Below are 23,936 nucleotides of genomic sequence, written 5' to 3'. Positions count from 1 at the left end.
ACAAAATCAGTCCTTTTTAAGTGTGTTGGTATGGAAGTTGATGGTTGACCCTGTGTTTCTCACTTAACCTACATTCTTGACCCCAAAAGAGAGAATTTGTCAGTGTGCTTGTGAATGTGACATTTTGTAACTAAATGGCAAAAGATTGACCAAAAAAACTGAAATGGTTGGTCAGTGACCTAATCATGGTGCCATTCAGACTTAAAAATTGCCTAACCCAGTAAATGATGATCAATGTGGTTTGTGCCCCATTCACCACGTAAAAGCATATGCATTTTCCACCAATTCTGCCTAATATCATGTTAACCTAACATTGTCAAGAAAGCAAACAAAGGAAAATATCAAATAACAATGAAACACAAACTAGTAAAAAATATGAGCATATCTAAACATAAAAAATTGAAATAATGTTTTATCATATTGTGAGAAATTAAGAAATGACAACATTTTTATATTAATGAATGCAAATATATTTCTTCCATCACCATTATTCATGCACACAATTTTCCACAAAGAAGCACATCATTAATGTGACTTTCTTTTTCATTTTGAAAGCAAAGAAACTTCCCTAATTGCACGCATAGGCATCCCAATTTCCCTTTTCCGCTACTATCTCCGCATCAAAAGACACCACACAAATATTGAACCCACAAGTTATGGCATAAACAATAAGAAAAATATATTATATCTTACAAAAGTTACTTTATTACAATCATTAAGCACGATAATCAGCCACTTCAAACTTTTATATTCACCTTCACATGCTCTTCACGTATAAAACTCATAAAACTACGTAAAATTGTGAAGTTTGTTACAGACAAATCAACTTAACACGTTATATACTAAATGGTTTTCTTTACTTTTTGTATTAGCTAAAATATAAAAATAAAAATTACTCTTTTTAATAAACTTTCAGATTTTTTTTTGCCTGAATTTGAAGAAAATTAATTATATTTTGTAATTGAAGAATTCAAGAGTTGAGAATAGTCTTAGCAGCGTGATAAGAGGGTTGGCAGAATCATCGCAAACCCTTTTGACCATTAGTAGTGTAAATTGAATGGAAAAGAAAAGAAAATGAAAACGCAGCTGATAGATTTCCAGAGAAATCACTTTCAAAGTATCCAAAGATCGGGTCTTTTTGTAACTACTAATTTGACCAATACATCACCATAAGTTTCTTCTTTAGTTAGAAAATGACATTTTTTTATCCATTAAAAAGGCATTGATTTTTCTTATCTCCTCTCATTACCTAAATATCAATTGAAAGAACCAAATATGAGTCTTGGATTATTGCGTGACTTTTCTTCATAAAAAAATTCCATAAAAGAGCTCATAGCAACCCATACATTTCATAAACAAAATAAATATATTGTAATATAACGGTATATATCAATCAAAATATCATGAATAATAATCAAGTTTGGAAGAGACTGATTGTTTTTTATCAGAATTAATTAATTATTTAGTTTATCCAAATAAATTAGTAATAATATTTAAATAAAATTGGATCATGATTAAATCAATCCTAATAAATATTTTAAAAAATATATATAAATCCACCTCAAAGATATAATTATGAAAGTTTCTATTACACATTTATTATAGTTTTAATATTAAACTTGAATAAATTTAAGTATATTTAGTGAGTGTTTAAGTTAGACAAAACATATACATTTAATAATTAGAGAATAATATATTTCAGTTTTTTTTAATCTAAGATTAATATTGGTAAGATCAGGATTATTACTTAATCAGGATTATTTCTAAACTTCAGAATGTAATCTGAATAAAATTATAGATTTAGTTATCAACGTAAGGCAAACACACACCAACAACGTTAGAAATTGAAGGAGTCCTCTCAGGTTAAACATTTAAACACGTCTCCGTGGAAGCTCCCCAACTCGTGCCGAAAACAGTGGATTCGCACGTGCCACTCGTCTATATTGTAGTCCTTTCCCTCTGCATCTTCAAACGAACGCACACATAACATAACTCTGTTTTTGTGAAAAACGCACACCACCTTGTGTTTAGTTTCCGTTTGAGTGCCATGGCAGCACCAACACCCCTTTTGAAAGATGAGCTCGACATCGTGATCCCCACCATCAGGAACCTCGATTTCTTGGAGATGTGGAGGCCATTCTTTCAGCCTTACCATCTCATTATTGTGCAAGATGGTGACCCTTCAAAGACCATCAAGGTCCCTCAAGGCTTTGATTATGAGCTCTACAACCGCAATGACATCAATAGGATTCTTGGTCCCAAGGCCAGTTGCATCTCGTTCAAAGACTCTGCATGCCGTTGCTTTGGCTACATGGTCTCTAAGAAGAAATACATCTACACCATTGATGATGACTGCTTTGTGAGTTTTGTTTTCCTTTTCTCTCAATCTCATCACCCATTTGTTAGGATGTTTTTGGTTTTTGCATTCTGACTTTGGTCTTCGCTAGATCTTGACATGGTTTGCTTTGCAAGGACGATCTCTTCCTTCGCCGTGTAAAATTTTGATCTTTTTGTTATGTTGGTTGTTAGTGTTGTTGTTTGCAAGTGTATTTGATGGTCTTGCTTCTGCTATTTCTGGCCATTGCATGGATCGGATATTCCTTTTTTATGATCTGTTTGAAACAGAATGTCGGCTTTCTTACAATGTAACTGGTGATTTTTGAATCTATGGAGTTGGGTCTAATGGAAATGGTTAGTCTCTCGCAATGTGATGAGATGAAAATTGGAAGAGTTGCCTACATTAAGGTTGTGTTATTCTTTTACTGTAAAGCTTTGATATTGGTCCACGATGTAAACGTGGTTTGTCACCCGTTTTGATATCTTTGACCAATGTTGGAGTGAAATTTGAAATTATGGCTAGCTTTATTGCTGCATTTGGTTAATAATAACATGATATATATGTAATCATGTGCAAATGATGGAATCCTGAGGTGCCCTCCAGCTATATGTGTTAATGCCGACATTTGTTTGATATATATATATATGTATACATATATATGTATATGTATACACACATATATATGTATACACACATATATATGTATATATATATATATATATATATATATATATATATATATATATATATATATATATATAGTGTTAGGCACAGATTCTAATACATTTTTGGATTTCATCAAGGAATATTTCTTTTAATCTTCATTTGAAATTTTAAGATTTATCATTTTTTGTTGTGACTTAGGTTGCCACCAATCCATCTGGACAACAGATTAATGCACTTGAGCAGCATATAAAAAATATTCTCTGTCCATCCACACCTTTCTTTTTCAACACTCTCTATGAACCTTACCGAGAAGGTGCAGATTTTGTTCGCGGTTACCCCTTCAGTCTCCGGGAAGGTGTGCCAACTGCAGTTTCTCATGGTCTTTGGCTCAACATCCCAGACTACGATGCTCCTACTCAGCTTGTGAAGCCTCTTGAGAGGAACACTAGGTACTCCTTCCCTTCTACCCTTGTGACCTTTTGAAAAATTAAAAAAAAAAAAAAACTTGTGAGTGTGTTATATTGTGAATATTGTGATTCTTACTAGGTACGTGGATGCTATTATGACCATACCAAAGGGCACTTTGTTTCCCATGTGTGGAATGAACCTGGCCTTTGATCGCGATCTCATAGGACCAGCAATGTACTTTGGTCTGATGGGTGATGGTCAGCCTATTGGACGCTACGATGACATGTGGGCTGGTTGGTGCTGCAAGGTACCAAATCTTTGCAATCAATTGATAGTTTCTTTTATATGAATATCATTGCATGAAAGCAACTGAGATATTTTGGTGAATGATTGTTTAGGTAATCTGTGATCACTTAGGATTGGGAATCAAGACTGGTTTGCCTTATATCTATCACAGCAAGGCCAGCAACCCATTTGTGAACCTGAGGAAAGAGTACAAAGGCATATTCTGGCAAGAAGACATTATCCCATTCTTCCAGAGCATTGTTCTGCCAAAAGAAGCTACCACTGTTCAGAAGTGCTACCTTGTACTTGCCAAGCAAGTCAAGGAAAAGCTTTCCAAGATAGATCCTTACTTTGACAAGTTGGCAGATGCCATGGTCACTTGGATTGAAGCTTGGGATGAACTTAACCCTGCTGGAGCATCACTGGCCAATGGCAAAAAATGAATCAGCTTTGGTTAACTGCATAACAGCCACAAAACTTGCAACCCAAATTAAGTATACTGTATTATTTTGTCTGGTATGTATTTTCAACTTAGCTGTTATTCTCCTCTTGAAATTTGCAGCACTATTAGCTGTAACTCTATTAGAAGAAATAAGAAGCACATGTTATAGGGTGTTATTTTCTTTTGATTCTTGTTTGATTATTAGGGATCAGATGGCGGCTTTTGGTTACATTTGAAATAATAGGACAGATATCGATGTATACTTTGTTTAATACTGAGTATAGATTCCATAGTGATCAATTTTTAACCGATGAGATCAGAGCTTTGGATTTTTCTTTGGTACTTTATCTGCCACTTAAACACTGTCCTAACATCTATACTAATTTGAAAATGAAAAACATCAAAATCTACGAGGGCTTTGTCCATCATGTTATTATGTAAATACAAGTCTCTTTCCAAATAGATGACGAACAACTAAATTCAATTGAATGAAAACTTACAATCACTCAGAAGAACTGCTGGAAACCTGAACCTAGAATCCTTACATAAACAACCGCAATATGCAAAATGAATGTCAATCAATTTGAAAATTTGTAATTCATATCTGGCCGTTCTCGTATGTTACAAGCACAAGCTAAAGAAAAAGATAATATAATGATTTATATAAGTAAACTTTCAAGCTATATTCACATCAAAAGTTAAAATCCCTCATTAATACAAAATTTCATCAGACAACAAAAGTCCTTTGTGTAGATTAAAAAAAAATGCTGAAGTGAAAATGATGACCAAAATGATAGTGTCTTCGTTTGGTTGTAGCATATTAGAATGCACGCGACTGTAAACATGTTGTAGTGTGGCTGGCATACGAACATAGACATCCCCATACATTTGGAGCTTCTAGATTATGGTTTTCATTTGAAAGCTGAAGCTGCAGAGCTGTTTTATTTTGGTTTTATTGGGTGATACAACTTTGTAATTCCTTAAAATGTTGCTTCATCATTCAGTTAGGCATGGAAGTTATTGCTTCAGGGAAATTGTGGTGGTCATGTTTGTACTTACTAACTGGTAAATTCATAAATTTTGTTATTCATTATTTCGGTTTCTTGTTTATACTGTAACAACTATCAAATTCAATAGAACAATTGTTTGTAACTTAAAGTTAACTAGGGTGTTTTTTCTTTTTCTTTACATCCTATAAAAATCTTTGCTCGTGTAGAATGTAACTTTACATTCCAAATAAATACTCATTCAAAACGGAAGGACTTCAATCTACGGGTGTTAACTTTAATTAATTTTTCAATCAATTACTTGTTTCAAAATTTATATGTAAATTTACAAATTGGAGAGTTTTAATTACATAATTTTTGTCTTAATGAAGTATAAGAACTCTTAATTTCAAATGGTAAGTTCCTAAAAGATTTCACAATGACAACCTGATTTTTGAGTTTCATTCATATTCCAAAACAGGTTATAAATGAACTGGCCTACGATAAAAGAAAACATAGAGAAAGTTCATGAATAGTGGTTTCAATAGCTTATTAATAAGCAATTACATGTCTATCAAGAGATCATGACAATCGTATTTCAGAAGTTTAGAGGATTTTTTTTTTCCTATAAACAGAAAAATATTTATGTGAAGAATTTTATCAACTATTATTAGATCCAAGGAAGTAATTATTTTGGAATGTAGCTTCAAGTAAAAATGTTTCTTTATTGTTTCTAGGAGGCAAAACAACATATTCTACTTTTTGCATACCATTGTCAATAAATTATGAGTCAACTTGCAACTAAGTCAAGAAAGTATTCGTGCTAAAAAAATTTGATGAAAACCAAATTGGTATGGAATGAAGCACAATGATGAATCAATTTTGTTTTGAAGTTTTTTTTATAGAACATTGAGAGATATTATGAGAGCCCAAAATGAAGATAATTGTCAAAAACCATTTGGCAAAAAAAAATGTTGTATTGGAAGGTGATGACAAATTTTGCCTATAGTAAAAAAGATCAAGATTGTGAAGTCAACGATAAACTATTTTGAATTATGGAAATACTGCAAAGTTTTTAAAGCTTGTTCATGACATGAGATTAAAGCCTACAAAATCAGACGAGAGTGCAACAAATATAAAATTTGTTGATTGAATTCTAAAAGTTTGAGATTAACACATGCATTTGAATGAAAATGGTGAAGATAATATTAAAATACCATAAGATATGATTCATCTTAATGTTTTTTGGTGGAATTTGTTTATCTTGGTTTTTTTTGCATAATATGATAAATCTTAAGTTTTTTAACGATGGTGTAATACTTTGTCCCACAACTAAGTCTCTAGAACAAATGAATGATTTCATTTTATCTCTTATTTATGGTGAAGTATAAACTTATTTAAATTTAGACACATCTTACCAATTTGATAAAGAGCAAGATATTCAGGTTTACACTAAAAGTTTTGAATGATATTAAATGTTCAGATATTTCCAATCATAAAATTAAATTAAAAGTTGGTATACTTGTCATGCTTTTATGAAATATTAATTAAACAAACGGTCTTTATAATAATATAAGGTTATAAGTAATGGTTAACTTTTTGGCAAGTATACCAAATCGTTACAAGTAATATAGAGTAAGTTCAAAGTATCGTTCTCCCAAGGGACTTGTGCAACACATGACAATTCTTTCTTTTATAATTCAATTAGACATCAAAGTGTACAAAAAACACATGAAACTCTTTTTGGTATTTTTATCAAACAGTTGGTGTGCAAAGAATTTATATTTAAAGAAACTTCGTTGGAATTGGGTTTCATGAATCATATGAATATAAAACTCTGTTCAATATTTCATTACTTCATTCAAACATTCACATCAAGGCATACTAGTCCTAATCCCTTAGCAACTAGTTCTAAATTAATATATTAAAATGCTAATCCCTTAGTCAATTTAACATACAATTTGCATTAAGTCCGATGTTAAGAATGATCAAGTTATTGAGTCTATCCCTAGATCCCAATCACTTAATTGCTCTATCTACGTTCATGTTCAAAGTTACTTTCCAGTAATCAAAGACATTCAAATAACATTATATTTTCATACAATGATAATAAATTCAAGAAAGAGCATATGAACGAACAACGATATATTGAACAGGAAAATTACAGTGAGTTCATTACATCCAATCCCAACGAAAGAGAAATTTAACTACTCCTAATCATCTAAAACGTACACATTTGAAGCAATCCCTTGCAACAATGGTGTCTTGATGCCTTGGAGCAGTCTCCGGAAGTTCCTAAGATGTTTTCGTTTCTTTCTTTTGTCTGGAACTTCTCTTCGAAGAGAATGTTTCTGTCGCTCTGTCACGTCTTTTAAAGCCACTTAAATTCATTAATTCGCTTAGCGCACATGTATTGGTGCGCTATGCGAATTTTGTGTAACCGCTGCCTCTCAACTGATGTTATTCGCACAGCGCACAAGTAATGGTGCGCTATGCGAATTTCCATTTCCTGGCAGTGCGAATTTTGGCTTTCGCTTTGCGAAAATTGGCTGACAGAATCTAAATAATACATCATTCCCTGTACAATATTTTACATAACAATCTACTACCTATTACAACTTTTCAATGAGGAACAACATGAATAATTACAAGATTGAGTTCATTTATAAGTATAAAAACAACTCTTTTTCACACTTATCAACTCCCCCAAACTTGAACTATTTCATGCCCTCATGAAATCACATAAGAAAATGAACATCATCACCACAGACATTTGACATTTTGATAAAATGACTCTGCACATCAGAATAATCATATGCATTCCCAAAGATTTCAAACAAGTATGACATGATGCATCACTCATAAAATCATCTGTGCATAGAATATGAACAACCAGATCAGCATTTATCATTACTCACACTCAAGTGTTTGTCCTCACATGACAGTAGAATTGACATAGAACTTCCTCAGCTTTTTGCATTTCATTTGATTCACACACTTTACACACTATTGGTTAAGTCCAAAGGTCTTTTCAGGTTAAGGCTTGGCTTGGCTAGAAAAAGAATCATGGTTTTTCTTGGATTCAAAGACACCTATTAAGAAGAGAACAACTTCAATTCCCAATCCAGTACTCAAATCCCAAAATATATCATTCATCACATACCATTTTCTTTCACAGCTCAACCTTCTTTTTCATTTTGAGCTTTTTTTTTATCATATTTTTTTTATTGATCTTTTCTTCCCACAAACTTGAATTCAACCTTAACCTCTTTTAAAGCATAATACATGTTCTCTTCTAAGGTGTAAGGTAGGATATCATCTAATAGGCTCAAGGTGGAAGGAAAAAATTTTCAAGGCTCAAAAGGGTTCACAAATGTATCATGATGTCTAAAGGTTGGCTATCTGGTCAAGTAGCTATATAATCAATAATCAACAGGGCCTTTTTCATCCTTAACCAAAAAATGTGTGTATATACGTAAAATCAAAATCATGCAAAAGCCAATTCCATATCTAGACAACTCAATATCTCTCAATCAATATATGCTCTCAACACTCACAGATCTGGTCATACATACTCACACACAAATAAAAATATATGAAGCACATTGCAACCACAGTCATATGTGTTATCATTTTCAAGAATCACATCAACTTAATCAAGACAATGCATAATCATTAAATCACAAAGTCACATGTCTTTACAACTAACACATAGTTCAAAACATATTACAAAACATAAATAACATAACTAAACATTGAAGATAACTTCATCTGCACCTGCACTTGCAAAAAGTAACATAGAGAGAAGTGAAATAGAAAAATAAAATAAAAACACAAACAAAGAAATAAGGAAAAGAAGAAAAAAAAATTACAGAACATGAGCACACCAACCAAACAACAATTCCAATATGCAAAATGATTGAAATGGATTTCCTAAATAACCTCACTCAGATCCCTCTTGTTGCAAGATCACTTAGTACTCCCCTTTCAGCTGTTGGAATCCCATCCCTAGGATCTTCCAACAACTAGAAACATCTAAAGAAATTCAAACAAAAAGAGACATACAATTGGCAAAGAATTCCACTTTCCCTGTTTTCTGAAGTTAGAACACTCAGATCCCTCTTGTTGTGCCTACCTAAGTATGACAAACCCTCACCCAATCCCTTGGTGTAAGAAGTCCATCAAACTTGCCTTAAGTTCCAAAACAGTGAATCCAAACACACAACCCCATCCCTGGTGATTTGCACATCTAGTTTGATTTAGTTAGTTCTGTTACTGAAATCTCATTCCTAAGAACTTTCAATAACAACATCAAGCTCTAAAGCGTACCCCGAGACAGGCATTAAGTTCAAACTAAATCAATGGAAAGTCTTAAAATACTAAAGCCAACTGCATACCCAACAACATTAAAAAGGAAAATTCACAACAAAGTCTAAAAGAGTCATAAATGCCCAAATTGCCTTGTGTTGGAACACAAGTCCCCGGCAGCGGCGCCAAAAACTTGTTAACTTTTTGGCAAGTATACCAAATCGTTACAAGTAATATAGAGTAAGTTCAAAGTATCGTTCTCCCAAGGGACTTGTGCAACACATGACAATTCTTTCTTTTATAATTCAATTAGACATCAAAGTGTACAAAAAACACATGAAACTCTTTTTGGTATTTTTATCAAACAGTTGGTGTGCAAAGAATTTATATTTAAAGAAACTTCGTTGGAATTGGGTTTCATGAATCATATGAATATAAAACTCTGTTCAATATTTCATTACTTCATTCAAACATTCACATCAAGGCATACTAGTCCTAATCCCTTAGCAACTAGTTCTAAATTAATATATTAAAATGCTAATCCCTTAGTCAATTTAACATACAATTTGCATTAAGTCCGATGTTAAGAATGATCAAGTTATTGAGTCTATCCCTAGATCCCAATCACTTAATTGCTCTATCTACGTTCATGTTCAAAGTTACTTTCCAGTAATCAAAGACATTCAAATAACATTATATTTTCATACAATGATAATAAATTCAAGAAAGAGCATATGAACGAACAACGATATATTGAACAGGAAAATTACAGTGAGTTCATTACATCCAATCCCAACGAAAGAGAAATTTAACTACTCCTAATCATCTAAAACGTACACATTTGAAGCAATCCCTTGCAACAATGGTGTCTTGATGCCTTGGAGCAGTCTCTGGAAGTTCCTTAAGATGTTTTCGTTTCTTTCTTTTGTCTGGAACTTCTCTTCGAAGAGAATGTTTCTGTCGCTCTGTCACGTCTTTTAAAGCCACTTAAATTCATTAATTCGCTTAGCGCACATGTATTGGTGCGCTATGCGAATTTTGTGTAACCGCTGCCTCTCAACTGATGTTATTCGCACAACGCACAAGTAATGGTGCGCTATGCGAATCTCCATTTCCTGGCAGTGCGAATTTTGGCTTTCGCTTTGCGAAAATTGGCTGACAGAATCTAAATAATACATCATTCCCTGTACAATATTTTACATAACAATCTACTACCTATTACAACTTTTCAATGAGGAACAACATGAATAATTACAAGATTGAGTTCATTTATAAGTATAAAAACAACTCTTTTTCACACTTATCAGTAATGATGTGGAAAATTGTGTTATTCAAGAATGAACTTATTCTTATTTGATTCTAGATGGCCTTTCAAGTTTTAAAGAAGATCATTTTTTATATATGTCTACGTTTTGGATGACAATAAACAAGATCATATATTAATCTCTCTCTAAAAATGTATTTTATCTTTTACGTCTAGTATTCATACATGACCAATTATACGATTTCTAGAATGAAAATAAAGAAAAAAAAAATCAAAGATACTGAATTTGAATCAAAGAAATATGATTTACAAGAAATATTTGAAAATGTTTAAAAGAAATTGCACCTTTAGAAGGATTATGAATAAGATGAACAAAAGGTATACAAATTATTTTTATACTAATTCATTTCATGTATCTATATTATATATTAATTTTGGAATTTGGAAATTAAATACAGATTTATGAAGTTGATGATCAATCTCACAATCGTTAACTCATTTTAGTGAAGATCGTTTAATGGTAAGATCGTCATATTTATCATCCATATTTGAAGTACAATATCTGTTTTACACTTATTTAATTAGTTCTAATTATTATACAAAAACAACATTTATTATAAGGTCACGAAATGAAAGAGGTACGTGAAGATATTTATAAGGTCACGAAATTGCAAGTTAAATGTACTGCAGATTTTTCTCACTGCATCCCCCTTAATTTTGAAAATGCCTATTTTACCCTTTGTAAAGATGATTTCCGAATTATTTATTCTCAAATAGGATTTTTGGAAAAAGCTTTCCAAAATATATAAAATACATTTCAAAACAGTTTTTGACTTTCCATAATAAGTTTTTCGTAATATATGAGATGCTTTCCAAATTGAACGTTGCAGTACCAGCTTTCTAGAACAAACTTTTAGAAACATACGTAATAAGTTAGAACAAGATTTTTGGAACAAAATTTCTAGAACAAACTTTACAAAATACATATAATATCTTTTGTAACTAACTTTCGGGAATAAGTTTCTAACCAAACCTACCATTTTACACTTTTTCTCTCAGATGGTATAACAGAGAAGGTATTCTAGTCATTATGGAGGTGCATTTAGTAATCATGGTAATGCAAGATGAAAAAACCTTGTTCTGCTTAATGTCCAAGCCCATTAACCATCTATAGACTGCAATAGCATGAGTCTTTCTTTCTGCACCACCTTTTATCTTTCATCACCCACACAAAAATTGTAATTCCCAAACTACTCTTTATTAAAATTATAATAAGAATCACTTACACCTCTTTATTTTTTATATTTTCCTGATTGATTGTTCGGGAATATATTTCTGGATTTGAAAAATACTTTCCAAAACATTTAATCCAACTAAATAAATTAAAAAATATTCAACTAAATAAATTCCTAGATTCAATGCATGGAACAACAAAGTGACACTACCAAACTGAGGCACAACTGTACCATCCAGCTATCTAGAATGTATTAAAAATGGGCCTTCTTCAACAAGCAAACATGGTAGTGAACGTTGTCTAATTGAGAGAATGAAAGTCTCAGTTGCTAAATTGTATATTTTAATTTTTAGTTAAAAACAAATGAGTTTAAATGTAAAAGAAAAGATTACCCACGAATTTAATGTAAATTCATCTTAGCATTACATTATATTAACAAATGAAATTATTTGGCGATAAAGTTCCTAAGAAATATATGTAATTTTTTTTTCAAATTTTATATTACAGTTCACAGGAACTTTTTCCAATCTTGAAATCAGATTCTTGTACAATTTTTTTTCATTAATATAGGGTGATTAAGGATTTAATTGTAGGTGGGATAAATTTTTCCTAATCTGAATTTTAACGTATATTAAATTCATATCAAACTCTATCCATATTGGAACATATCCATTCATATGCTGAATTTTATAATATTTATTTGCTTATAATTTTATATTATTCTTAATGTTCATAATACGTTGCATGTATAGGGTTGAGTATCATAGCTAACGACCCTTTCGGTTTTGAATGCTAGACTGGTATTAGTTTGTATTGATATGGGGCAAAAAACAGATCATTTGCATATCAAAAACTTCATGAACAACTCTTAAGGGACAAAACAGTACAGAAATTAGTATCTGGCTGATAAACTTTGCTGTTCTAGGCTTGAAGCAATGAAGGTTTTGTGGAGATGCATGCAGCGGATAGAGTGTCCTTTTGACTAGAAAGGAACTCACTACCTAGTCCCTACTTAGCTTGCTTGCTTCAAACTCATGTCTCTTATTCAAAGTGGTGTCAAAAGCAAGACCATAAAGAATAGTTCACAAAATTAGTTGGCAGGGTCTGGAGAAGTGACATTTTTTACCTAATTCAATGATCAACTTGTGGACACAACATAGTACCACGTTTTCATCTCATCCCTCACTTGTTCAACACTTTTCTTCCTATCATTCTTGCTAAAAAAAGGTTCAAAAGAATAGGAATGCCACAGATACAAAAGAAAATCATACACACTGTTCCTGCTATCATATTCATTTGGATGTATTGTGTCCTATGGAGACCCTTAACACTACATAAGATTGGGTTTGAGCCACAACACTACATATTGAATACCTAAATGAAAATGTTTAGACCAGATCAACCTTTAAAAAGAGGGTAAAAGGGAAATGAAGAAAATGGCCCTTTTGAGGGTAGTTTATTGCCAACAGAAGCAAACCATCATGTTTTTTCAATAAACCATCAATATGGTGTTGAAATGTTATTTTCTTTCCTGAATACTCTTTAAATGGATAAAATTATGTAAGTAGCTCTTAAAGTATTGAGCATTCATCAATTTAATCTCTGATAAACATGGGGACGGATATCATTTTGGACTGATATACATTTTTCTGCAAGACTTAATAAGGGGTATAGTTGTAAGTTGATGGTATGGTGAGGCTAAGCCATCAGAGAAGAAATGATCCTTCAAACACAACGGTTAACGTGTAATGTTCAGTCTTGAATCTCCCGCCTATTCTAGTCAGTGGCCGTTGCTTTAAGAAATGGGAAGTTCAAAAGGAAATCTCACGGCTCAGACAATGATAGAAATATAAATGTTAAGGTAACCAACAACCATTAGGTGAGCCATCACTTAGAACAAATTCCCTTCAGAGCTCTTTTTCTACAATATTACACATCCAATTCCATACCATTCAGCTCATATTACTCCAATCTCACTGAAAAAAGGTTGCTAACTCTCGGCACCACTCTTATCATATAGTTGATAACATCAGGGAATGAGGCTTGTCATATCAGCTGCATGTGTTCTAGTGCTATTCTCTTGTTCAGGTGAGATAACAAGTTACCCTCTATGCTGAACTTGCTTCACTTTCATTTACATTTCACACACATTCAACTGATTTATGATGTTCTTATTTTAGCTGCGTATGATCCTTTGGATCCAAATGGAAACGTAACGATCAAATGGGATGTTGTGTCTTGGACACCAGATGGCTATGTAGTAAGTAATACAAACTGAATTCTTATTTGTTCAACTGTGTAATTTTCCTTAATCACCTTGAAATCCTAATTAACATGATTTGAAGTCAATTTTTCATATGTTTGATTTCATATTGACGAATTTATTCCTAGTCTATTTAGATCAAAATCATTTTTTGCCATTACTCGTCCAGGAAATGAATATAACTAAATAGAAAGGTAATTTTTCATTTAATGAAATCTCCTGTTTCTTTCTGTGTATTGCATTGTTTTACCAGGCAGTGGTAACAATGAGCAATTTCCAAATGTTTCGGCACATCATGAATCCGGGATGGACCTTGTCGTGGACGTGGGCAAAGAAGGAAGTAATATGGTCCATGGTAGGAGCTCAAACAACAGAGCAAGGAGACTGCTCTAAGTTCAAAGGCAATGTACCTCACTGCTGCAAGAAAACTCCCACAGTTGTAGACTTGCTCCCTGGTGTACCTTACAATCAACAATTCTCAAACTGTTGTAAGGGTGGAGTGGTGGCAGCATGGGGCCAAGACCCTTCAGCAGCAGTTTCATCCTTCCAAGTCAGTATTGGGTTAGCCGGCACTTCAAACAAGACTGTTAAACTTCCCAAGAACTTCACTCTCTTGGGTCCAGGACCAGGCTACACTTGTGGTCCTGCCAAGGTTGTTCCTTCCACCGTTTTCCTTACACCTGACAAGCGCCGCAAGACTCAAGCACTGAGTTAGTTCTTTAACTTTGTGACATCAATTTCCTGTCCATATTCCATTCAATTGTTTCCTTAGTTTCTTTTGTTTTATATCATGCAGTGACATGGAATGTTACTTGCACATACTCACAATTTCTGGCAAGAAAGAACCCAGGTTGCTGTGTATCTTTGTCATCCTTTTACAACGAGACCATTACCCCTTGTCCCTCTTGTGCATGTGGATGCCAGAACAGGAGGAACTGTGTCAAGTAAAGTCTGATTTTCAAAACAATGAATGACCTCTTAATATCCAACAACTAGAATCATTCTCTTACGTGTTGGTATGATATGCAGGAGTGACTCTAAACGTATCAACATGGTGGGGATTCACACTCCAAAGAAAGACAATGAACCATTGCTACAGTGCACTCATCATATGTGCCCAATAAGAGTACACTGGCACGTGAAGCTCAACTACAAGGACTATTGGAGAGTCAAGGTTGCCGTAACAAATTTCAACTACAGGATGAACTACTCCCTCTGGACTCTTGCTGTTCAGCATCCAAATCTTAACAATGTCACCCAAGTTTTCAGCTTTGATTACAAGCCTCTACTTCCATACGAGTCCATAAGTGAGTGGCAAGAAATAGATCTTTTTAGTGTGTTTTATAAGTCAAATCAATAACCTTTTAAGAATGAGTGGTAATATGTATTATCTTGTGTGCAGATGATACTGGTATGTTCTATGGAATGAAATACTTTAACGATCTATTGATGGAAGCTGGACCGACTGGGAATGTTCAATCAGAAATTCTTCTTCAGAAAGATAAGGATACATTCACTCTCAAGCAGGGGTGGGCATTTCCTCGCAAGGTCTACTTTAATGGCGAAGAGTGCATGCTGCCACCGCCAGATACCTACCCGATCCTTCCTAACTCTGCCCCTTTGAACCTATTGAACTTCCCAAAATTCATATTCACAATGCTTGTCATGCTAGCTGTTTTGTGAACTAGCACATAAGCAAGATTCAATTTTTTTTTCTGTGAAATTTTGAAACCAAGTTTTCTTACACCCACATAACGTGCATCAGGTATGAAGATTCTTCTATAGGAATTGTTTGAAAACACCAAACTAAACTCATGAATTTGTGAGCCGATCCATGAGCGCTGATCGGGTGCTGAATAGCGAATATAATTCCATGCAATGATTTTGTTTGAATCGTGTAAATGCTTATATGGCAATGCTGTAATGGATATTGGATCCCACTTCTTCCTTTCATTCAGGTACTGTTTAGATCGCATCGAGTATGATACAAAATAGTTCTGTGTAGCAAACTGTAAGTAAAAGACCACTATCATTTCAAACCCACATATGATTCTAGTCTATATTTTCATGTGACATGTTGGTGCGTATATTTATTATAATTACAGTTACATCATAATAACGATACATACATCATTGAATTGCAACAAACACAAACAAAAAAACAAGTTCTACCACCAATGTGCTGAACCCTCGGTAACAAACCATCGGACATGTGAAGCTTATCTTGAGTCGCCACTAGATGTCATCCTCGTTCCTCCCTCATGCTTCAAATGACAGATTGACGTCACAAATGAGTCAAAACTGATCTGACTGAAAATTTTCTGTTACAAGGCTAAGTGTACCACAGAAAAGAACTTTATGCGTGGGCATAAAACACCAAGGCTACCAAAGAAGCTATCACTAAGGCAAACAAGGAAACCTCTTGCCGAGAACCAGCATTAGGTAACCACGGATAAGCATCAGGTGGTGGCATGACACAGTTGTCACCGTTGAAGTAGATCCTTCGAGGAAAAGCCCATCCCTTATCAAAAGTAAAAGTTGCTTTATCCTTTCGGAAGAGTAGCTCGGATTGAACATTGCCATTAGGGCCAGCTTGGTTGAGAAAATCATTATAGAACTTAACTCCCCATAGCATTGCTGTATCATCTGTAAAGGGAACTTAAAAATCAGTACTTGCCTTCAAATTTGTGTAAAAAGGGAGTAAAAGTTTGATGCTTTATTTCGAAGAAATAAGAAATACACAGCATTCAAGAAAATTCCTAAGCCCAGAAATTTAAAACAAATAAGTTGCCTCACTTACTTATTGTACCGTAAGGGGTCAATGACTTGTAGTTGAAACTGAATAGTTGAGTCAAATTGTCAAAGTTTGGATGTTGAACAACCATGTTCCACTCAGAATAGTTCATCCTGTAATTAAAATTAGTAATAGTAACTTTTACACGCCAGTACTCCTTGTAGTTTAGCTTAACATGCCAGTGGATTCGGACTGGACACATATGACTGGTACACTGAACCAAAGGTGAAAAGTTATTCTTCCCAGAGCCAGAAACAACCGATGCCAAATGTGGGGTATTTGGACTGTAACCACAGAAAGAAAATATATAAGTGTACAACTTAGTGGCTAGAAGGAAATGACAATTCACTTAGTGGTGGAAACTTACTTCACACAGCTTCCTGACTGAGATGAATTACCCTGGCAACCACATGCACATGTTGGGCACGGCACAATAGTATCATTATAGAAAGATGAAAGTGAGACACAGCAAGAGGGAGTTTTCTGAGCTAGAAATTGTGAGTATGTGCATGTCACATTCCATGTCACTGCAATAAACAAGAGTTATATAATGAATATAGTTACTTATATGACAACTGTAAACTTCAATTAGTTCTAACTGTAAGAGAATTCTTAACATTAGTCTCAGATTTTGTTACCAACAAAACCTACATCTGGCGGATGGCACAGTTGAAGAAGAGTTTGAGGTTGGAAGGAGGCAGCAGAAAGATAAATAATCATATTGGCAACCATGAAAATGACATTAAAAGTCCTACAACTTACTCAGTGCTTGGGTCACTCTCCTTTTGTCTGCTTGAATGAATTGGGTGGGTCTCACAATCTTGGCTGGACCACAAGTATAACCTGGTCCTGGTGCATGCAGGGTAAAGTTTTTCGGGACTTTGACAGTTTTGTTTGTGGTACCAGCTCTACCAACACTAACTTGAAATGATGAAACTGCATTGGTAGGATCCTGCACCCAAGAACTGAGTACCCCACCTTTGCAGCAATTTGCAATTTGTTGATTGTAAGGTGTTCCAGGAAGCAAATCCACAACGGTCGGATCCTTCTTACAGCAATGTGGAATACCTCCCTTAAATTTTGAACAATCTCCTTGTTCAGTGGTCTGCGCTCCCATCATGCTCCATATTACCTCCTTTTTTGCCCATGTCCATCCTAGGGACCAGCCAGGTGAAGCAATATGACGATATTGTTGGAAATTGTTCATTGTAACAACAGCCTGCACATTCAGTGGTATCTTAGATATCTAAATAACTAACAGAAGAAAATTAAGCTAAAGTCACTTTAAATGTATATAATCACTAATTTAAATAAATTCATCTGTATAATTGAGTTATCAACCTTATTCATTAATTAAAACTTCAATAGTAAATGAACAATAACATAATATAGTTGTAACACGGCTCATGATTGTGACATGAAATTCGGACCATGTCAGGTTTCTAGCTGATATAAAATTACTTTATCCAAAACTCTATTATCCAAGAATTGATATATTACATGAGATGCAGCTGACAAGAACATGCATATGCATCACAAAAGACGGTGAGCCACCGGTGGAAAGAAGGAGTAAATCCATGCATAATGCATAACACCAGTTTTGCTTCTCATATTAATGTTTGTTATTGTAAAAGAGTATACTTACTACATATCCATCAGGGGTCCAACTTATAATATCCCATTTGATTGTGATATTCCCATTTGGGTCAAGCGGATCATAAGCATCTGAAAGATAAACATCCAACAGCAAGAGGAAAGCAATTAAAAGGAAAGGAAAGAAAACAAAGTAAATGTCGAACCTCTGAATATCCATATAGTATATTACAAAGTACATACGGTAGAAATGATTAGACACGCATTTGCCATAATTGCTCAAGCAGTCACAAAAATAACAAAGGAAATAAGCAAATACATTGTTGAAGTCAACGGCAGGTGAAGTTACAGTTTTTTTATCAGTACATATTTTAGCATGTATGATTCATAATTCCATCAATTAAACTGGAAGATATCTGGGATCTAAAATATGCATGGACCTTTATACATGAATTATTCCATAAACAGCCAAAACTGATCAGCATCGGTGACTGCTTACTCAAGTCCTCATGCAGAGTATACCTAATTACAGGGTTCTTAGGCACAGATCTCGTGGAAGCAATCATAATTTCACCTCAAAACCGTGAGGTAAAAACAAGACAAACCGTAAACTCACTTCTCATTTGACTCAACAAAAATTCAAATGCGAAATCAATTCTAATCAAAAGATAGTCGGAACACAACTTTCATTAAGTTCCCTGTTAAAAATGAAATCTTTATAGTAACAAAACAGTGTAAACAGCATATTTTCTGCGCAAAACATTTGGCAGAAACAAGATTACCCTTCAAGGCTAATAAAGGATAAAAATTTTCCACAACAGGACAAAACCCACTTTCTTTATCAAATTCAAAGCACAAAGGCAGCATCTTTCATAACTCAGAAGCCTTCATTTAAAGAACGAAAAGGGCGTAATGTCCACGCAGCATAAAATGAAGACCACCAGAAAATAGAAAATGCTAAGCATCTAATGAAAACTGAACAAAGTCACAGAACCAATGAAAATTCCAAGACACAGATAAAGAAAAAAGAGAAAGAAAACAGTAATGGGGTGAACCTGTGGAACTGAAGGAAGTACAATACAGCAGAACCAAGAGCAATATGCAAGGAGTTGCTTTTGGTAACAGAGAGAAACCCATTTTGGATGCCACAAGAAGGTGAGTGGTCTGAGTTCTTGCCTGAACAGTTCAAGATCTGTGACAGAGAAGACTAGAAATAAAGAAAAAGAAGAAGAGGAGAGAGATAGAGAGAGTGAAAAAAAGCAAGAGAGAGAGTGGAAAAAATAAGCGGCAGAAACGGACTATCTAGTTTGTCCCAGTTAGCTCATCATCTTGTGTTTAAGAAAGGTATATATGCAAATTGTTATCTATAAAATACTACGCACGTACCTAAACTCATTATTGAAGGTGTTCTAAAATAAAGCAGAACTAATGCTTTTTGTACATAAAAAAATGTTTTTTCTTGCAAATTTGTGATGACAAACTCATTCACCTTTTAAAGAAACTAAAGATTGCCATGTGAAACAAAATGAGTTTTGATTTTCCGCACAAGATAATAATGAGAGAAGCTTGTTATGCTCTGCAAAAGCTATGGTAGAAGTGGCATATGATTAGGGTATGATGAGAACAAGAACAATCCAATTACCTAGGAGGTAGAAAATAAAAAAGTCATTTAAGTATATAATGATTATTTTTATAATTATATTTAAAATAAATTTAAAAGTTTTTATATTTATAATGTGAAGAAAAGTTAACTATACTTTTTCCTGTACTCTTTTATTAACTGAAATTTGGTAAAAGATACAATTTTTAATGATTTTTTTTATTTAATACTTATCTTCATCTAGAAGTGATTTTCTCTCAAATATGCTGTAAATACTTATAATAATGTGGCATTGACATGGCAAAATATATATATATATATATATATATATATATATTATTGACTTGTACGATGACGTTCAAACAGCTTTAATTGAGTCTGTCTTTTATTAATCAATGAGCATTTTTAGGGATTAGTTAATACTACACTAATCATGATTAATACATACATTATAAATATGAGTATTCATTTGTTGATATAAGGACCACTTTTAATATTTTCTATTTTTACTATTATTTAGTAAGTATTTTAATTTTATTTTTCAGTTATTTTTATTTTATGTTAAAATTTTGAAATTCAAAATCTTAAATCAATTATTTTTAATTTATATGTTAAGTATTTTATTTCAAATCTAAATTACTTTTAAAAAATATTTTCCAAGTTTAATCTGCATTTAATTTTCAAAATAAATACGTTTAAACTGCATTTATATTTTAAAATAAATTTAAAAACTATCCATATAATAAGTGAGAGGCGCGAAGTTTATATATGGATTATTCTGTTGAGTATTATGATATATGACAAAAACAAATCATTGCAAATTTCTTTATCCAATAAAAAATAATTTAATTAATTATATTTAATCTTTGAAAATAATGTAAAACATGAATAAAATAGGAATAATGCTCAATTACTATATCCATAAACATCCCTTGTAATTAAAGACAAAAAGACTCCAATAAAGAAGTCAGCACAAATATGCCATTATTTTTTGTCACTTCATAAAAAATTTCTTCTTATTTTGGTAATACACAGTACTCCAAACCCAAAAGGTAAGTTCAATAAATTGGCTTCATCTGTGTATAAGCAAAAATGCAAAACTTCCTCCCAGTTAGTCGAATAAATTATTTAATATAAAAAGTATATGACTATTATTGTTTAACAATTGCTTCACCAAACGCAACAGTTTTTATTTTGTAAAACATGTTTTCCTATTTAGTATTTTGTTTACTGCGAACCTAAACTAATATACACTTTTGCAATGTTTTCCAAATATAAATATAAAAATAAAATAAAAAAATTTAGTTGCACCTACCATATGAATGGCTTTTAATTGCATAATAGAACAAAAAGAAGTAGACTAATGCAAATTAATTAATGATATAAACAGCTATTGCTAATCCCCATCATTATCAAACCAACTAAGTCTGCAGATTCACGAAAGCAACCCTTCCCATTTGGTCAGCTCTTTCATAATTTCTTCTGCATCATATTTACTTTCCTAATTAAAGAAATCGATCCTCTTTCAAGTACAATTACACGTGCCGTCTTGTGGTTGGACACACTTGTGTGAACAGAATGGATTTTTGTGTCGGTGGGGCATTTTATGCAGTACAGTAGGGTTGTGTTATATATATATATATATATATGTATATATATTAATGTGTTTGTACTTATATATGCTTTACCGACACAATTAGATTAGACCCACTTCTATAGGGGTGTTTAAATGTGGTTCTTTCTTTTTTGGGAAATTGATAGCACAAACATGCGATTGAATATTTGAACTAAAAATATTTACACAGTGGTTTGTATTATTGTAGTTTGATAAGCCCAAAAATAAGAGAGTAGAATGATATATCGAACATTATTATTGTTGTCGTTTTGGTAAGCACGAGACAACTAAAACCAACCAAACAAAGAAAGAAATAGTGGCAGGGAAGGTCTGGAAAATTGGCAACTGAGAGTGTGAGGTAAGAATTGTTGTGTCCTCAAGTTGTCATCTTATGTTTGACAGTGTAAGAATATAAGAAACACCAATGTCATTGCCAGCTGTTATTGCGGTGAAGTCTCTCGCATGCTTTTTCCTTTTTTAATTATTTTGTTTCATGCTTTGATTTTTCAATTATTTTGATGGAAATAAAACTATTATGCATACATGCATGCAATCTTTTAGGAATGTTGTTTTTAGAAATTTTCAATATTTCATAAACTTATTGGTTTTAGGGCGTATTTTCGGTGATATTCTGGGAAGGTTTAAAGAATGTGGCATTATTTCAAAGAAAAGTATTTCTGTTGGTGTTTTTATAAAATTGCAATTTCGCACTTTTGAGTAAAATATCGTCAAGTGTGAAATGTTATCAAGGAAATATGATAAAAATTATTTTTATGTTGGCGAAATAATATTGATAGTTTATTTTAAACAAATGACGTAGTAACAATAATATTGGATACAAAGAAAGTCAAGGTCAATTGGTATTGGGTAGCCATTTTAAATCTGAACCGTTCATACCGCTTGATACTTAACCCTACTCTAAAATATGAAGAAAATTTTCCGACAAGCTCTGCAAACTCATTATGAAGCTCTAAAACAGCTAAGAACTGAGTGGTGGCCTCACACAATTGTCAAATAAATCTTTCGAGGAAAACTCGAACTGCTGCTAAAAGTACAAGTTACGTTATCATGTGGGAAGAGCAGCTCTGCTTGAACATGGCCTTTAGAGCCAGCTTGGTTCAAAAAATCATGAACATTGTTTCAATCAAAAAGTTAAATATAATTGATTTACGAATTAAGTTTGATAAAAGATAAATAAAAACAAAAGGATGGTAGAGGAAAAGAAAGATTAAAAAAAAACAAGTTATAATAATGTGGGTTATAAATGATCATATATATATATATATATATATATTTGCTAACGCGCGTACGCCTGTTTTTCAGTTGGTACATTTTAACAATGTGTACTGGGTTTTAGTAGACAAAAATATCCTTATATATAATGGATTCTAAGTTTTAAGGTTAAGGGTATTTTAATAATTTTCATTTTCAAAACTAAAAAAAAAAAATAAAACCCCAAACCCTTACTCATCTCTCTCGTATCTTTTTCACTCCAATATTTTCTCTGTCATCCCGAGTGTAACCCCAATTGAAAAAAATCAGAAACACTTGCCTTTGAAAAGAGTTGAGTCATTGACATATTCATCTTTCAGGCAAAGGTTCATTCAAGATCTCTTCAATTTCACCATCTTCACTAACCTCTCTAATTTCATCATCTGCATATGTCATCACATCTCTAAAAAAACCCTCCAGGCCAATTACCAATTCTTTCGGATGTCATTATGCTTGTGAAAATTAGATAAAATTATATACGACAAAAATTATAAAATGAAAACTCATTATAAAGTCATTTTTTGTAAGAAATTGTTTAACAACAAGTGTTTCTAATTTTTTTCCAAGCCAATTACCAATTCCTTTGATGTCATTATGCTTGTGAAAATTAGATAAAATTACATAAGACAAAAATTATAAAATAAAAACTCATTATAAAATCATTTTTTGTAAGAAATTGTTTAACTACGAGTATTTCTGATTTTTTCCAGGTCAATTATCAATTCCTTTATGCTTGTGAAAATTAGATAAAATTATATAAGACAAAAATTATAAGATGAAAACTCATTATAAAATCATTTTTTTATAAGATTATTTAACGGCGGGTGTTTTTTATTTTTTCAATTGGGGCTACAGTAGGGATGGCAGA

General features: G+C 32.9%; 3 protein-coding genes across 3 annotated transcripts; 2 read left to right on the top strand and 1 right to left on the bottom strand.

The window, feature by feature from the left end:
* The first annotated feature begins 1,947 nt into the window (after positions 1-1,947).
* LOC124832528 (UDP-arabinopyranose mutase 1) lies at positions 1,948-4,453 on the top strand. The gene is made up of 4 exons (XM_047306749.2): positions 1,948-2,359; positions 3,203-3,453; positions 3,551-3,719; positions 3,811-4,453. The coding sequence occupies exons 1-4, from the start codon at positions 2,048-2,050 to the stop codon at positions 4,138-4,140; spliced, it is 1,062 nt and encodes a 353-aa protein (XP_047162705.1). The 5' UTR covers positions 1,948-2,047; the 3' UTR covers positions 4,141-4,453.
* A 9,398-nt stretch (positions 4,454-13,851) lies between these two features.
* Positions 13,852-16,147, top strand: LOC124832519 (COBRA-like protein 4). The gene is made up of 6 exons (XM_047306738.2): positions 13,852-14,019; positions 14,112-14,191; positions 14,448-14,904; positions 14,991-15,138; positions 15,224-15,501; positions 15,597-16,147. The coding sequence occupies exons 1-6, from the start codon at positions 13,968-13,970 to the stop codon at positions 15,875-15,877; spliced, it is 1,296 nt and encodes a 431-aa protein (XP_047162694.1). The 5' UTR covers positions 13,852-13,967; the 3' UTR covers positions 15,878-16,147.
* Positions 16,148-16,204: 57 nt separating this feature from the next.
* On the bottom strand, positions 16,205-19,909 carry LOC124832517 (protein COBRA-like). The gene is made up of 6 exons (XM_047306735.2): positions 19,637-19,909; positions 18,634-18,713; positions 17,751-18,207; positions 17,356-17,515; positions 16,995-17,272; positions 16,205-16,840 (listed from the first exon to the last, which is right to left on the bottom strand). Exons 1-6 carry the CDS (start codon positions 19,716-19,718, stop codon positions 16,551-16,553), a joined length of 1,347 nt encoding a protein of 448 aa, XP_047162691.1. The 5' UTR covers positions 19,719-19,909; the 3' UTR covers positions 16,205-16,550.
* Positions 19,910-23,936: the final 4,027 nt, after the last annotated feature.

Source organism: Vigna umbellata, chromosome 4, assembly GCF_029865625.1.
Source record: "Vigna umbellata cultivar VRB3 chromosome 4, Vumbellata_1.0, whole genome shotgun sequence".
In the NCBI taxonomy this organism is placed as follows: Eukaryota; Viridiplantae; Streptophyta; class Magnoliopsida; order Fabales; family Fabaceae; genus Vigna; species Vigna umbellata.
The sequence above is the reverse complement of the archived record's forward strand: the minus strand, read 5'-3'. Positions and strand labels throughout refer to the sequence as shown.